The 13,826-nt window shown below is 40.0% G+C and overlaps 1 protein-coding gene across 4 annotated transcripts in view; it reads left to right on the top strand.

The window, feature by feature from the left end:
• PTPRB (protein tyrosine phosphatase receptor type B) overlaps positions 1-13,826 on the top strand; it is a 67,883-nt gene that overhangs the window by 16,391 nt on the left and 37,666 nt on the right. For all 4 annotated transcript variants that reach the window (XM_085221280.1, XM_085221285.1, XM_085221293.1 and 1 more), the window contains 3 exons: positions 8,777-9,055; positions 9,613-9,870; positions 11,573-11,836. In XM_085221280.1, coding sequence (XP_085077406.1) covers positions 8,777-9,055; positions 9,613-9,870; positions 11,573-11,836 — 801 coding nt within the window. The remainder of the gene's footprint in view (positions 1-8,776; positions 9,056-9,612; positions 9,871-11,572; positions 11,837-13,826) is intronic.

The following is a 13,826-nucleotide window of genomic DNA, read 5'->3' as shown; positions in this document are numbered from 1 at the left end:
GCTCCATGGTTTCTCACATCTTTTAATTCAGTTGCATCTCTTGCGTTGCTTGATAGTGTTTAAAATATGCGTGTAGCTTCAGAATTTGATCTAAAGAATATGTAGGGTTTGTTATACCCCTCATCAACCGTATGTTGTATTGTCTATACTATGCATTTCAGTGCAGAATGAGGTCCAGTTCTGTATTCCTCTGTGTGTCTCCACTAGGGGCGGCATTCAAAGCCAGTTTTCTGGAAGCTCTCTTCACCTGTACCATTCCAAGTTGGTGTTATTACTTTCGGTTTATGGTATATGTTCCTGGAAACTATCTGATGGATATGGAAGTATGAGCAATATTTTCAACCATATTGTAAACAAAATTCCCGCTGACTTGAATGGTAGCGGAACTGAGCTATCATGAGCCATCTAAAAATACGATGTCTGACCTTGCTAGTCAGTGAGGTTCCCTTCCTGAGCAGTACATCTAAGAAAGCTGTCCTTTGGAGGTGCGCAGTTTTCTTCACTGACCACAAAAAGAGCTTAAATTAAATATAGGAGCCTGAAGTTTAGATGATCAAAGTAAGAGGAATCATATCTCATATGTTTACTTTTGCAAAATTAGCTTTTGAATGCCTGTGTTACCTTGATACAATAAATGAAGACAGAGAAATTCATAGGTTCATGTATATACATAATTCAGAAACTTTAACTTTGTCCCCACATTCAATCCTATGACAGTTTTTATGTACTCATTCCTGCTGGGAGTTCGCTTCTTCATCACATTTGTTATACAAAGTACTGGAGCAAATCTAAATCTACAACATTCAAAATACTTCATCAAATTTTGATTGTGATGTGTTCTGATTAAAAGCTTATAGTGAAAGTGATGAATAATGCATACCATAGTTGCAGTTATCATGTAAATGATTGGAGAGGATCAGCTCCTTGACTGAATTTAGCCTTTTGCGTCTTTAATTTTACAGTTAGATGGTCATTGGGATGTATTAATGTCTGTGCTATGTACAAGTCTGATATTCCGAGAGAACAAGCATGTAGCTCACCAAACCTACATAAGCTCTCATGTAATACCTTAGTGAATCTATGAGTAGAGCAGCAGCTTCCATTCAGTGTCTGAATGCATACATCTGAAATCCAACAACTAGGAGCAGTATGCAGTAAAACACACTAGTCCATTGAGGCGGAGTACTTTGCATCTATTTACTCAATGAAAATTTTATCTACAGATTATTTAAAGTGGCAAGTACGTAATCCTCTAAAGGAGAACTAAAATAGATCCTTCAAAAAATGGTGACAAATGCAATCACTTTACATACTGTATAAGCCTGGTGTATACAGACATGCAAACTCATGCAGTGTTGGCCATTGTGCTATTTAGACAGAATAGGAAATGAAGAAAGGGCACTGCAATTACATTTTCCACTGAAAACCTGAGTTTACAGATACTAGTAGACATGAGTCTGGATGTTTAGTTTATGTAAGATTAATATTTATCATTTGTTACATGGTTTAGTGTACATATATTTATATAAAACAACATATAAAACCATGTAACTAGTTGGCATGTTTAACATTCTGATGTTGGAACAATGTATGCACCTGTTGGTGCATTCTTGTCTTCTTTATTGATCTCAGTATAACTCAGTTACTAAGAGCTACTGTATGACGAAAGGTAGTATTGTGCCTTTGTTGGTTTCAAAGAAAATACATTTTACATCCTCAATTCTGCATATGTCTGTGCATCTGCGTAACTTTGTATTTCAGTAGTATATCTTCAGGAAATGGTTCTAGATTTTTTAAGCAAATTTGAAATTGAAAGCAGTAGTGTATGAAGAGATTCTAATTTACAGTTACATTTATGAATTTTGATTCTGAATTGAAATTCAAAAGTAAAATGCTGGTCTTGAGAGCCATGAGAAACAACTGGAGAATTTCCTTGCTTTCAATAAATCTTCTAAAATAGGCTTAGAGATCAGATTTTTGACTTTTTTTTTTTTTAAACTAAATTATTGCAGTAATATATTTTGTTTCTGTTTAATCCAACTTAGCTGTACTGAAAGAACTAACAGGTAAATAGAATTTTGTCCAAACAAATTGCTAAATATTTGAATGAAAAGAGGTTACAAATTTTTACCATCTAAGAAACAGACTGGCAGAGTATTTTTCCATTGCGACACACAACTGTGGAAGCCAGAAGCATAGCTTGGCCATGTGTTTGTAAATTTCAAATTATTTGGGATAAATCTGATTTATTAGCCATGTGTAAGAACAACTGCTGTGACATGGCTCCAACTATAGGCTGTGTAATCCTGTAATCTATAATCAACTGTAATGGTGGTGATCATTGTCTTAAAAGGTAGAGTTCAAAAAAAAAAAAAAAGCAATGTAGATTGTTCTGAAGATTGGATGTTACATGTCAGCCAAAAGAAATGGGCATTTGTACTTAAAGACAGTGAAATGAAACCTTTCTGCTTAATCTTCAGAAAAATCTTGTAAAGTAGGTAACATTTACTGTTTTTTGAAAAGGGATAACTAGAAAAAAGCAAGTGATTTGGTAGAAAGAGAGCTGAGACTGGAAGTCAAGAATTCCCCATCCTTAGTCCTGAGCACTCACTTATCTCAGTTTTTTGTTTTTTTTTCCTCCTGCATAATGCAGGGGTGATTTTGTGCTTACAGAATGGATTTGGGAGTCATGTCATGGGGACATGATGAAACTGTATCAATTGCTTCTATAAAATATCTTTATAGCAGCAGTGTTCACAAAGCAGATTCTCCCTCTCAGAAGTTAAAATGAAGGTGCAATGTAATCCAAGCAGCATCAAGTCTTCTGGACTTTGTAGACCAAGACACATTAATTCATATAGTATTAAATGGTACATAAATATCTTTGAATTTTTTTTATTTCTGTGATGTATCAGTGTTGTACTGTTGCCAGCAGAGAATTGTATAACAATGTAAATGGCTTTTTAAGTGTTTGTTTCCATCCAGGCCTCTTTCAGCCCAGGCACTTCCCAATCTCATTGTTCCTTTGTTCTAACGGATGTACAGAGCACTGAGTGTTTTGTTTTCTGGACCAGATAGATTAGATAAAGTCTGAATTTCTGAACTTCACCTTCTAGGCACGCAACTCTTTTTTTCTTTTTTTCTCGATGCACCTTGGAAGACAATTGATTAGATAGTATAAGTACTCTTAAAAATGTAGGAGGTGTCTTGTAGTATTTGACAAACAATGTGGATTACAACGTTGATTACTTCTGCAGGACTAGTGACCAGTCTACCTTATCCTAACTTTGTCAGAGAGAGAGTTGAACTTCTTGACAATTATATCATGACTGTCTTCTAGTTATTGGTCATATTAAAACTTTTTCAGATGTCTGTGTATCTGGTCATACATAGCACTGAAATTTATTTCAAATTCCCCAAGTTTGACCTTTTCCGATTAGAGCAATTGCTTTCAAGCAACAAGTCCCTCCTATTCACTTTTGCCAACATAATAGTCTTTAGTCACTTAGTATATTTTATAGGTGGAGCTGGTACTCTTAGCCTATTGTTAGGATTTCCTGACACTTTTTATTAAAACCTCCAGTTTCAGTTGCTGTGACTGCGTGGTTTTATTTGGCCTGAATTTTTATATGCTCAGATTTTGACTTGAGTTTAATTATTTTTACTTTTTTTTTTTTTTTTTTTTGGATCTAAGCAGAAGTAGTTTTGCCTTAAAAGGTTCAAGAAAAGAAGATAGTTATTATTTTTATTTATTTTATTAATTTGATTATTTGATTTTCTTTTTTTTTCTTTTCTTTTTTCTTTTTCTTTTTATTTATTTATTTATTCATTCGTTTATTGAAGGTCAACAGTGTGGAATTAAGCAGAGAACTAGATGCCAGGGGACATTGTAATTGGGGCATTGTATTTTTCTTTTGAAATGCTTTGTTTGACAGGGCATATCATCCAAACCTTGCATCATATATTCTCATCACAGTTTTGTAAGAAGCAATGAAACTTCTGGAGAAGAAAAGCTTAAAGGCTCCTATCCCCATGATATTCCTATCACTGTATTCCTAGAATGAGAGGTGTTCTCATACTCTTTCATCTGCCTTGATTAGGGAAAAGGGCAGGAATGGCTGCACTGGAAAAAAATGGTCTTCATCTGCTGATATAGAGATCTCAGCTATCAGTCTTGATCACAGAATCACAGAATGATTGAGGTTGGAAGGCATCTCTGGAGGTCATCAGGTCCAATTGCCACGTTCAGACACCTGGAGCAGATTCCCCAGAACCATGTCTGTGTAGCTTTTGAAGACGTGTGAGTCCCTTAATCATCTTGGTACTCCTGCGTTGGACTCTCCATTATGTCCATGTCCCTCTTTTACTCCATTGCCCAGAACTGGACACCATACTCAAGGCATGGACGCACATGCTGAATAGAGTGGAAGGATCACCTCTTTTTACCTAATATTTTACCTAATGCAGCCAAGAATAACATTAGCCTTCTTAGTGGCAAGGGAACGTTGCTGATTCATGTTCGACTTGATGTCCACCAGATCTCTGGGGTCCTGTTCTGCAAAGGCTGTCCATCTGGATAGCCCCCAGTGTGTACTGGTGCCTGGGTTTGTTCCTCCCCAGTTGCAAGAGTTTGCACTTTTTTGTTAAACTTCATGAGATTCTTGGGAGCCCACCTCCTCCACCTGTCGAGGCTCCTCAGGATGGCAGCATGAACCTCCAGTGAGTCAGTCACTCCCCCCAGTTCGCATCATCTGCAAATTTACTAAGAGTCTACTCTGTGCTATTGTACAGATCATTAACAGAGAAGTTAAACAGGTCTGGGTCCAGTACTGATGCCTGGAGTGCTCTGATCATTACTGGACTTTAACTAGTCTTTTTGCCACTGTATACTACCCTCTGGGCCTGGGCACTCAGCCAGTTTTTTTTTTATCTGCCTTGCTTACCTGCTCATCCAGCCCATACTTCTTTATGAGGATCTTATGGAGGATGTTGTCAAAGGTCACATTGAGTTCCTCTGCCTTCTCACTGTCCTGTGTAACCTGCTCTCTGGTTTCATAGTGGGCTCACATTTTCCCTAGTCTTCCTTTTGTAACTGGTGTACGTGTAGAAACCCTTCTTGTTGCCTCAACATCCCAGGCCAAATTAAATTCTGTTAGGGCTTTAGCTTTCCTAATGCCTTCTTTGGATGATCTGACGGTCACAGAATCATAGAATGGTTTGTTTTGGAAGGGTCCTTTAAGATAATCTAATTCCAACCCCCCTGCTACAGGCAGGAACACCTCTCTCTAGACCAGGTTGCTCACAGCCCCATCCAGCCTGGCCATCAGTGCTTCCAGGGAGGTGCCATCCACTGTTGGGGAATGGCTGCAAGAGCAGGGCAGCCATGAGAATATGTACGAGCATAGCTGGTGCAGCGGCACAGAGTGCATAGCCATGAGAAAACACTAGGAGTTAGATAGGAGTCACAACGTCCTTGGGGCAGCATGTAAACAGCGGGCCCACATCTGCAGCTGTGCTCTGTGGATGTGGGGGGGGCTGACAAGTAAACTGGCTTAGCAGCACAGGGGTGAATGCTGAGTGAGCATTGGTTAAGGCTGAGCAGCCCACCTAGCAGCCAACGTTGTGCACCGATAGTAAGCGAATACATGTGTATCGGAAACATATATAAACCCTATGTGTGCAACAATAAAGGGAAGCTTGATCACTCATATTGAGTACTGCTGTGCTTCCCCGCTCGAGAACAATCTAATTAGGACACCATCCACGGCAATCCACAAGCTCTCTGGGCAGCCTGTTCAGTGTCTCACCACCCTCACAGTAAACAGATTATTCCTGATATCTAGTCTAAATCCACCCTCTTCCAGTTTAAAACCATTCCATCTTGTCCTGTCACTACATGCCCTTATATAAAGTCCCTCCCCAGATTTCATGTAGGCCCCATTCAGGTACTGGAAGGACACTAAGAGATCTCGGAATCTTCTCCAGGCTAAAGAGGCCCAGCTTTCTCAGCCTGTCCTCATAGGGCTCCAGCCCTCTGATCATCTTCATGGCCCTCATCTGGACATGCTCCGTGGACTACATGTCCTTCTTATGTTGAAAGGTCCAAAACTGGATGCAGTACTCCAGATGGGATCTCACAAGAGCAGAGCAGAGAGGTAGAATCACCTCCTTCAATCTGCTGGTCACGCTTCTCTTGATGTTGCCCAGGATACAGTTGGCTTTCTGGGCTCCAGGGACACATTGCCAGCTCATGTTGAATCTTTCATTAATTGACACACCCAGGTCCTTCTCCTCAGGGCTGCTCTCAAGCCATTCTCCATCCAACCTGTATCTGTGATTGAGGTTGCCCAGATGCAAAACCTTTGCACTTGGCGTTGTTGAACTTGGGCCCACCTTTCAAGCCTATCCAGGTCCCTCTGGATAGCATCCTTTTCCTCTAGTGTGTCAACTGCACCACTCAGCTTGGTGTCATCTGCAAACTTGTTGAGGGTGCATTCAATCCCACAATATTTCTGTGTTCCTCCCAGGTTAATCGTCCTTTCTTTCAACCTTGCTTCATTTTTGTGTTTGAGTTTGTCCATGAGCTCCTCATTCATCCATACAGACCTCCTGACATTTTTGCCTGACTTCCTCTCTGTTGGAATGCATTCTTGAATTTGGAAGAGCTGATCCTTAAATATTAACCAGCTTTCTTGAGCCTCTCTTTCTTCTAGGGCTTTATTCCATGGGGCTCTACCACGCGGATCCCCAAAGAGGACAGAGTCTGCTCTCCTGAAGTCCAGGGTTCTGAGCTTGCTGTCATGATGACCTTGAACTCTGCTATATCACAGTCACTATAGCCAAGGCTGCTCTTGACCTTCACATTCTCCACCAGCCTGCTCCTCCTTGTTAGTGTGAATGAGGTCCAGCACAGCACCTCTCCTTGTTGGTCCCTCTATCATGTGGAGAAGAAAGTTCCCATTAATGCATTTCAAGAACCTCCTGGATTGTTTATGCCCTATGGTGTTTTCCTGCCATTAGATACCTTGGTGGTCCCCCATGAGGACCAGAACTTGTGAACATAAGATTGCTCCTACCTGTTGATAGGGAGCCTCATTCACTTGGTCTTCTTGATCTGGTGGTGTGTAGCATCTGCCCACTATAATGTGGTTTGGCCCTGTCCTCCCCCTGATCCTAACCCATCCCTCAACAAGAGCTCTATGCATTCCAGCTGGTCACTGGCATAGAGGTTGATATCCCTTCCTTGTCTCCTCTGCCTGTCCTTCCTAAAGAGCCTGCATCTTTCTACAACTCTACAGTCATGAAAACCATCCTGCCACATCTCTATGATCCCAATCTTTTATTCACCTTGTCTGTTCCCTATACTGCATACATTAGTGTACAGCCACTTAGGATGCTTAACCCAGTATGTTGCGTTCCTAGAAAGTGTCTGAGATATTCCTCTATAATGATGCATTGTAGACATATCCTTGCTAACCTGCAAGTGCTGCAGGTGAACCTGCTCAATCACCATTTTGTTGATATTCTGATCCCACCCCATCACATCACCCCATACCCTTTGTTTAGCAACCTTCACAGGACTGCTTGTTAACCTTCCCTCTTTCTCTCCTTCCTAATTTAAAGTTCTCCTTATGAGGGAGATGCTGATAGTTGAAATCCTGTCACTGATATCATTTCCACAGCAAAAAATGGATGTCCGTTCTACTCCTTGTTTGCTAGACAAGAATAGCAAAGAGCATACTCCCATGGAAGCCAAATTTAATTGTTCAGTTGTTGGGAAATCTTTATTCTTTTACTTCCTGGCTTGTGAATACTTTATTTTCTGCACTGAGTTGTATTAATGAATCTTTTTATTGTGCAGTTGTTTAACCTTGGGAGATAGAGATGTCAATGTCTTAATACATCTACATATAGTACATTTCTTTGGATTTGCATGAAGTCTTGTGAGAGATCAAATATATCAAGAGAATACAAACAACCAGTCTTTTGGTGAATGGATGCCCTCCCTTTAGAGTGTATTTTCCAGGTGATTTTACTTCAGACCTGCTTAATAAACAACATGACCACAGACTGTTTTTCTGAGAAATAGTTATAATTAAGTTATTAAATTACTATCATCACATTTTTCTTAAATGTTTGTCCAGTGTACTGTTTGGGTTACTTAAATTTCTATAAACAATACTACACCAGAAAAACATGTTTATTCCATTGTAAGTGGTTGAGAGTAATATGAAAAACAAAGAATTGTGGTGTTTTTGCTGATTTAGTGATGAAGTGTTTATGTGTGAGTGCTAGGAAGCTTGGATGTGAAAGCCAGTGATACTGTTGTACCCATAAAGCTATATTATACTGAGGCATTGAGTATTATCTGTGAGTTTTTTTTTTTTTATTTTGATGTTTCTTGTTACAATTGTTATTGTTTTATTAATCATCAGATTTTCAAGTTCTTGATTTACACCCACAACTGCAAGCACTTTTCTATAGTGATGTTGTATGTGAGTATGTACACATATACACAAGTAACATTTCTGAATTCTGTAGGAGTCTCTTTAAAGCAGATTTCTGTAATTTGTTGCTCAGAAATGGGGAAGGCTTTTTGAAGAGTGTTGACAGGGTGATGATGAAAAGGGAGAGTTTTAGAAGTTTTGTGGGGTTTTTTTAGTACTATATAAAGCTTCTCACAGACCCAATGCAAGAAATACTGGTTTATGGTTTTTTTTTTGTTGTTGTTGTTGCTATTGGTTTATATTTGTTTGTTTGTTTGTTTTAACTACAGATCCTTTACCACCACCTCGTTTTGAAATTAATAAGGAGAAAACTACGTTCACAAGTTTACAGGTTCAATGGGATCCTTCTCCAGGAAAGGTGGACCTATATAGTATAATAGTATTTGATCACAGTAATAAGAAACTACAAGAATCCTCCATACCAGGAAGATTTTCAAAAACTGAAGAAACTTTTACTGGCCTAGTCCCTGGGAATAAATACAATATTGTCCTTACTGCAGTTGCTGGAAATAAAAGTACCCCAGAATTGCACGTAAATGGATCTACTGGTAAGACTTCCTTTACTGTAGTTCATTTGAGTAAAACCACTTACAGTATTTTGCAGTTCTCTGCTTAAAAATTAGCAAATTCATATAATTCTTCTACCTGTTAATATATACATAGATTATAAATGGACATGAACATAGGAAGTTCCATATCAATATGCAGAAGAACTTTACTGTAAGGGTGACACAGCATTTGGAACAGGTTTTCCAGAGAGGTTGTAGAGTCTCCTGTGGAGATATTGAAGACCCGTCTGGACACCTACCTGTGTGACCTACTGTAAAGTACCTGCTTTGGCATGCATTTTGGACTTGTTGATCTCTCGAGGTCCCTTCCAACCCCTGCAATTCTGTGAAGAAAACATGACTGACTAGCGTAACAAAGCATTTGCTAGGAATAGAGGGATGTTGTTGTTACCTATTTGGCCATAAGTCTGGGATTAGATTTTCACTAACTGTAAAGAAGCTCAACATATTTCAAAAGTAAATCTGTTCAAAGTTGCTGAAATTGTGGAGATGGCCACTAGGCCTTAAGCATGTGTGGTTTTTTTTTATTCCAACAGTGCCATCCCCTGTGAAGAACATCAAGGTTATTGTCAAGACAGACAGTGTCCATGCTTCTTGGTCTCCTGGCTCTGGGCATGTGGATCTGTACAGGCTGGTGTTATTTGATAATCATGGCACTGTTCATGAGAGTCATCAAGAAAATTCTCTGACTTCTTACACTTTTTCTGGGCTTACGGCAGGACATCTGTATAACCTTACTGTGATAACCCAAGCTGCAGAATTGGAGAGCACTGCTTTTCAAATAGTTAGGACAGGTATGATTTCAGAATTTTTCACAGCAGAATAAGAAGCTAAGATTATAATCTAGCAATATTAGAATGTACTTAAGAATAAGAAATGACTGATAGGCAGGTGTTTCTCTTCAAAGGCTGTAGAGGAAGTTACAGACTCTGTGAGCTAGTTTAGCTTCCTAAGTTATCATTACAGCAAAGTTAGTTGCTAAAAATTAGCTTTTAAAGTGTCCACAGTTGACTTATCTGCTCTGCTTAGTATAGTCAGCTCCATCAAGCATTTGAAGTTATCAATAATTTGAGCCCAACTGAAGTGGTCTTACAAGTTACAAGGTCCATCTAAGTTTTATATCAACTTTCTTAGTGAATCGAGGCAGTAGATAGTCTGGTTATTTCACATCATTGAAGAAGATTTAACTCCCCGATTCTCACTTACAGTCCATGGCTAGGAGAGGTACACTCTTTGCTGGGTGAAGAACTGGCTGGAGGGCTTGGCCCAGAGAATAGTAGTGAACGGAGTTAAATCCCGTTCGCGACCGGTCATGAGTGGTATTCACCAGGGTTGGTACTGGGGCCTGTCTTGTTTAATACCTTTATTGATGACCTGTATGAGGGGATTGAGTGCACCCTCAGTAAATTTGCAGATGACACCATGTTGGGAGGAAGTGTCGATCTGCCTGGGGGTAGGACGGCCTTTCAGAGGGATCTGGACAGGCTGGATGACTAGGCTGAGGACAGTGGGATGAAGTTCAACGAGACCAAGTACTGGGTCCTGGACTTTGGACACAACCCCAGTCGAAGCTGCAGACTTGGGGCAGAGAAGTTGGAAGACTGTGTAGAGGAAATGGACCTGGGGGTGTTGATCAACACTCAGCTGAACATGAGGCAGCGTTTTATCCAGGAGGCAAGAAAGCCAGTGGCATCCTGGCTTGTATCCGAAATAGTGTAGCCAGCAGGAGCAGGGAAGTGATTGTCCCCCTGTACTCAGCACTGATGAGGCCGCATCTTGAGTACTGTGTTCAGTTTTGAACCCCTCACTAGAAGAAAGACATTGAGGCCCTGGAGCGTGTCCAAGGAAGAACAACAAAGCTTGTGAGGGGTCTGGGGCACAAGTTTTACAGGCAGTGGCTCGGGGAACTGGGATTGTTCAGTCTAGAGAAGAGGAGGTCTCTACAACTGTTGAAAGGAGGTAATGGCTAGGTAGGGGCTGTCCTCTTCTCCCATGTAATTAGTGATAGGACTAGAGGGAATGGCCTCAAGTTGCACCAGGGGAGGGTAATTTCATATATTAGGAAAAATTTCATATAAGTGGTCAGGCATTGAAACAGGCTGCCCGGGGAGGTGGTTGAGTCACCATCCTTGGATGATTAGATATTGTTCTAAGGGACATGGTTTAGTGGAGAAATATTGGTGGTTGGTCTAGATGATCTTGGAAGTCTTTTCCAACCTTTGTGATTCTATGATTCTCTGATACTTAGAGTTTGTAATTTGGGCTGAAAATATTATCCATGGCCTTTTATACTCTGGACTGTAAAATAGCTGCACTTCTAAAAAGCTCTATGAAATAGCTGCACTTCTGAAAAGCTAGTGGAAAAAAATGCAAAGCAGGTTAAGAACTTCAAAATCAAGAAAATTTAGAGCTTTTTTTTTTTTTTTTAAATTCCACAGAGAATTACTTTGGTTGAAATGTTTTATTCTCACTCTTTCTTATTGTCTTTTTTTTTAGCCCCAGCTGAAGTCTTAGATTTGACAGTGACTAATGATGACAGCTTCGATACTTTAAAAGTTAAGTGGAGAAGACCTTCAGGAAGTGTCGATTTCTATAACATCACTCTGTCTCATCTTAGATCAGTTAAAGAAGTCAAAACTTTACAGCCAGCAGTCACAGAGACTCACTTTGACAACCTAACTCCAGGACGTCTTTATCAGATTACTGCCCGCACAATCAGTGGTGAACTGTTTACTGATAGGATGGCAACTGGCAGGACATGTAAGTCTTCTGCTTCAGTGAGAACATTTCAACCAGTGCTGTTTTTGCCTGTGCTGTCCTTGAAGAAAATCATTTCAAGAGTAAAAATGATTTGGATTCCAGAAAGAGCTCAGTATTGTTCCTAGAGTACTCCTTACTAATTCCTTGGCAACAGTTAATGCTACAGCTTGCCTTTGGTCTAGGAAACAATAGCACATTTTGGAATCTTACAGCTGGGTGAATCGGTTACAAAACTGTTCTACATGTATTCCATGCCTTGTGTTCAACTCAGCATAGTATGTAAAATGAGTTACATACAGGGAAGTCTGCACACAGGCAAATTGTTACTGGATTTTTAGGTAATTTTACGTGTTCTAATACTATCTCTTGCTCCAGACACAAATTCTCAAATGGGAAAACATTAGGTCTTAGCCTTCTTTGCTGACAGCAGGTGGACTAGGGAAAGCATGTGGCAGTCTGAGTAGAGTTGGATAGTATTTTATTTGTCTTCAGTCAGAAGTGTAATTTCCTCTCAGGCATTTCTTATATGAGTTTTGAATTAGACAAACCCTGGCATACTTCTCTTACAGCCCTACTGGCCACAGAGAGACTTATGATCTCCACACCAGTGCAACCCAAGTAGAATTTAGGTGGGAGAAATATATAAGTAGATGAGGAAAACATACATAAATCATTAATAAATTCAGAACCAATGAATATAAATTGTGTGTGTGAGAAAGAGTATTTGTTTTAGAGAATATTTGTAATTTGCAAATAATAAACAACCCCTGTGAAAGGCAGGAACATCCGTGACATATCTAGCTTCATCCTCATTCTCAGTGCAGTTGCATGTGTTGGGATGGTACTTGAAAAGCCCTTAAAGTTCAGAAAGTGCAAAGCAGGACCAGTTTTATGTATGTTGATTTTGTTTGTCTAGCTTATCATTAGTGACCATTAGGATTAACTTTTGCTTCCCTTTGAAGGAAGAGCTTCATGTTATCGCTAAAACCAGTGATCCCCAAATTTGTGACCTAGACCCAGTACTTTCAAGCTGGGAACGTAGAGGTCCCTTTTCAAAAGGTGCTGATCATGTGCAGCTCCTTCCCTTGACCTTTCTTTCCCATAGACACCAAGAGCTTTGAAAACAGTCACCTCAGCAGACATTTTGTGGCCTAAAGAAAGATTTATAAATCTTGGCTTTCAGGTCTACAGACACTGGAAGGGTGTAGACTCTTAGGATCCCTCTGTAACTCATAAGGAGAGACAGGTACCAGAGAACATAACACATGTCATGCTGTGCTGAGAGAGTGCCTGTGCCAGTGGAACCTATTGAAGAACGTTGGGGCAAGGAAAATGGTTGTCTCAGGGGCTGAAACTTTGTATCATAAGGGTGTAATGATGCCCTTACAGGCCAGTGTAACAGGCCTGAACTTTACCCGATCTAAGTACAGTGGTATTCCTAAGAAAGTGCTTAATGCTTTTATCCATTACTCAGCAATTGAAACATGTCCCATATTTTCTGAGATGTGGGAGATCTAGGTTTAATATCCAGCTATGCCTGTGGGAAATGAAACTGGTAAGTAGTTCGTGCTGTTGTTAGAAATTGTTCAATCATTTTTAGATACTGAGCAATTAAGTATTAACTAAGCCAGGGCATAAATGAGAGCACAATTCTAGTCTTGCAGTTTACAATTAATATTTAGTGAGGTCTCAGGGCTCCAGTGGTCATCTAGGAGTGTCTTAACAGTAAGTTACAGGTATCCTGAGCTAAAGATCTGCATCTAACAGTATCTGCTTGGTGTAGTTACTATTTAATTATTCCGTGAAAACCGGAAAAGTTTCAGTAGTCAGGGCTGCCAGAGCCCTTTTCCAGTAAGATCGACAGCAGAAGGGCAGGAAGACTGAGCAAGTTCAGGATCCTTCAAGTGGAGGAACAGGCTGAGTGAATGCTGTAATGAACTGAGGTTAGGACCTTTTTGCCTTACATGTGAGAGGTCTAGGACATACAAGG

The sequence above is a fragment of the Meleagris gallopavo genome, chromosome 1 (genome assembly GCF_905368555.1).
Source record: "Meleagris gallopavo chromosome 1, MGAL_WU_HG_1.1, whole genome shotgun sequence".
Taxonomy (NCBI): domain Eukaryota; kingdom Metazoa; phylum Chordata; class Aves; order Galliformes; family Phasianidae; genus Meleagris; species Meleagris gallopavo.
This window is presented reverse-complemented; position numbering and strand designations above follow the sequence as displayed.